Source organism: Alligator sinensis, unplaced genomic scaffold (assembly GCF_000455745.1).
Source record: "Alligator sinensis unplaced genomic scaffold, ASM45574v1 scaffold857_2, whole genome shotgun sequence".
Classification (NCBI taxonomy): domain Eukaryota; kingdom Metazoa; phylum Chordata; order Crocodylia; family Alligatoridae; genus Alligator; species Alligator sinensis.
Window position 1 is genome coordinate 582,103 of NW_005842261.1, and position 2,344 is coordinate 584,446.

General features: G+C 45.7%; 1 protein-coding gene across 1 annotated transcript in view; it reads right to left on the minus strand.

Moving 5' to 3' along the window:
• Positions 1 to 929, minus strand: part of FAM174B (family with sequence similarity 174 member B) — a 31,039-nt gene extending 30,110 nt beyond the window's left edge. Inside the window, exon 1 of the mRNA XM_006027699.2 lies at positions 893 to 929. Coding sequence (XP_006027761.2) covers positions 893 to 929 — 37 coding nt within the window. The remainder of the gene's footprint in view (positions 1 to 892) is intronic.
• Positions 930 to 2,344: the final 1,415 nt, after the last annotated feature.

The window sequence follows — 2,344 nt, forward strand, 5'->3', positions numbered from 1 at the left end:
GACTTCAGGATAGGGACACCCCTATCCTGTCTGTACTGGGATTTAAAGGCTCCAATGGCTTTTATTAAAGTCTTGTAATGACACGTTTCATCAACAGCCCCTGGATGACAAAGTTACATACCGATTGTTGAACACCCGGTTGCAAGGGAAGCAAATTTACTTATAAAATAAATATTCTCCTGCACATTTGCAGCAGCCTTTGCTATAACTTGCTAACTCTTCTCCCTAGCATCCTGCAAGGGAGCCCATTTCTGTGGCAACCCAGCTTTTTTGAGAGCAGTGACCTGAGCAATAGACAGTTGGGGGTTCAGGAACTGGTTTGTGAGGTTGTTTGCTTCCTGTTTTTGTTGTTTAACAGTCACCTCTTTTGCTGTTCATCTACCAGATGTTTCAATGTACTAAGGCCCTAGGTGAAAATCCAGTCTAGAGATGTAATGTTTATCATCACCGCAGCACTCCTCTATCCAACAAGGCACGAGTGTGCGACCGTCTGCGGTGGCAAACGCATTGCAGAAATGGTATAGCTCCTTGTCTTGCTTTCTGAGCCCTCTTAGGGGTGGTTTTATTCGGCTGGGATTTGTTGGTGTTATAAAGGAAAGACTGATGTAGCATGAAGAAAGCAAAGCAGTGTGCTAAGTCCCTTTTACCTCTGCGCCATCTCTTCCTTCCAGTGAACTCCTTCAATCTCTGTGATAATCAAGTTCCCCACCCAGCCAGAGATCAGTGGCCTGTTTCCAGTGCTCATTTCATGGTTAGGTGGGTTGGGGTTTTTTCCATGCATTTCAATAATTTCTGCTCCAATGGTGACTGGACACCTCTATGACCCCAGAGGGAACTAAATTCACAAATGGGCTTGATTGGAGAGAAGTAGCTTACCTGCCTTGTTGCTCACCTTCATGTGCCCTGGGTCCAAACTCCAGGTCATCCATTGGCAAGAGCACAGGGGCATGGGAGGCATTGTGGAGCTGGGGTGCCTACCAGAGTAGTCAGGCAGGGGTGGGTGAGCGTGCCCCTTTGGATGCCTGAGATGGGGTTGGCCTTCTCACCTAGCAATTCTGCAAGTCGTTTTGGCAAACTAGTAATAAGAAGGTTGTTTTACTCCGTGGCCTTCTTCAGACATGTTGCCTGGAGGCCCTGGTTTTATTCTCCAAAGTCTCTATTCTGCAGTTCAATAGGACATTCCTAGCATAATACTGAGGACCTATTTGATTACAATTTAATTTGGTTTTGTTCCTTAATTAGGACAGATTGGGCTTTCTTCCCATCTGTTCTAGAGAAATCTCTAGTGACTGATTCTTAGGAAAATAATATCAAAGCTCCCTCCATTTTTTTCATGAGCTGATACAAGGTATTTACTAGAGGATCTTCCTCATCCAGCATCATAAAAGCTGAACCAATGGAAAGGTTGGTCTTGCAGAGTATGGAGGCATGAAGCTCTAGGGTAATATATCATCTGGAGACTTTCACCATCATAAACTGACCCAGCTGTCCCTGCCATCTCAGCTTCTCCTGAGATTTGTGTGTCCTTGGAGCTGGAAAATTCACTCCAGAAGTGAAAATGTTAAATCCTCCTTAGGAAATTTTACCCTGGAAAAGAATACATGCTCATACAGTCTCCAGCATGTATGAGACTGTGCTGGAAACATAGGCACTTCCAAAAAAGATGCATGAAGTGCAGCAATTAAAATGTCTTGCTACGATGCCTGAACTTCACTCTGGCCTTGTGCCAAAGACTGTCCTCGTTTGACTCCACAGGTAGTTGGTCATTCAGGCTGGTACCCGGACGTGAAGCCAGCCACAGCACTGCCTTGCATGATGCCGACTAAGGAACTGATGCGCCTTAACCACAGTAGCCTGCTGAGCCATCTAGGCTTGGGCAGACCTGTGACCTTGACTAAGGAAGATGACAGACAGTTGTACAAGATTTGAAGGCTCACTTTTCAGAACAATGTCATACTTGCTCTCTGTAGGGCTGAGACCCAATGGCTGGCTTTTTTCTCCTCTTACTACAGACCCTTGCAAGCACTTCACTAATGGATGTCACTCCGATGTGGAGCAAAACCCCTCTTCTGTATCTCTTTTAAATAGCAGCAGCTGCTGACAGGGTCCTATACCTCTATAGCTGACATCTCTAGCATCAGTAGCTGGATGTAGCCAGACATAAGATAGTTACATGGCCCCGATTTCTGCAGTGTCTGAGCGCCTCTCGATCGTTAATGGAACTTCTCCTCCTAACGTAACTAGAGAGAAGTTCTGTCATTATAGCACTGGCCATCTGGGGCACAGAAGATCAAAGGGACTTGCTTAAGCCATCTGAGGAGGAACATGAAGTTGAACCTAAGTG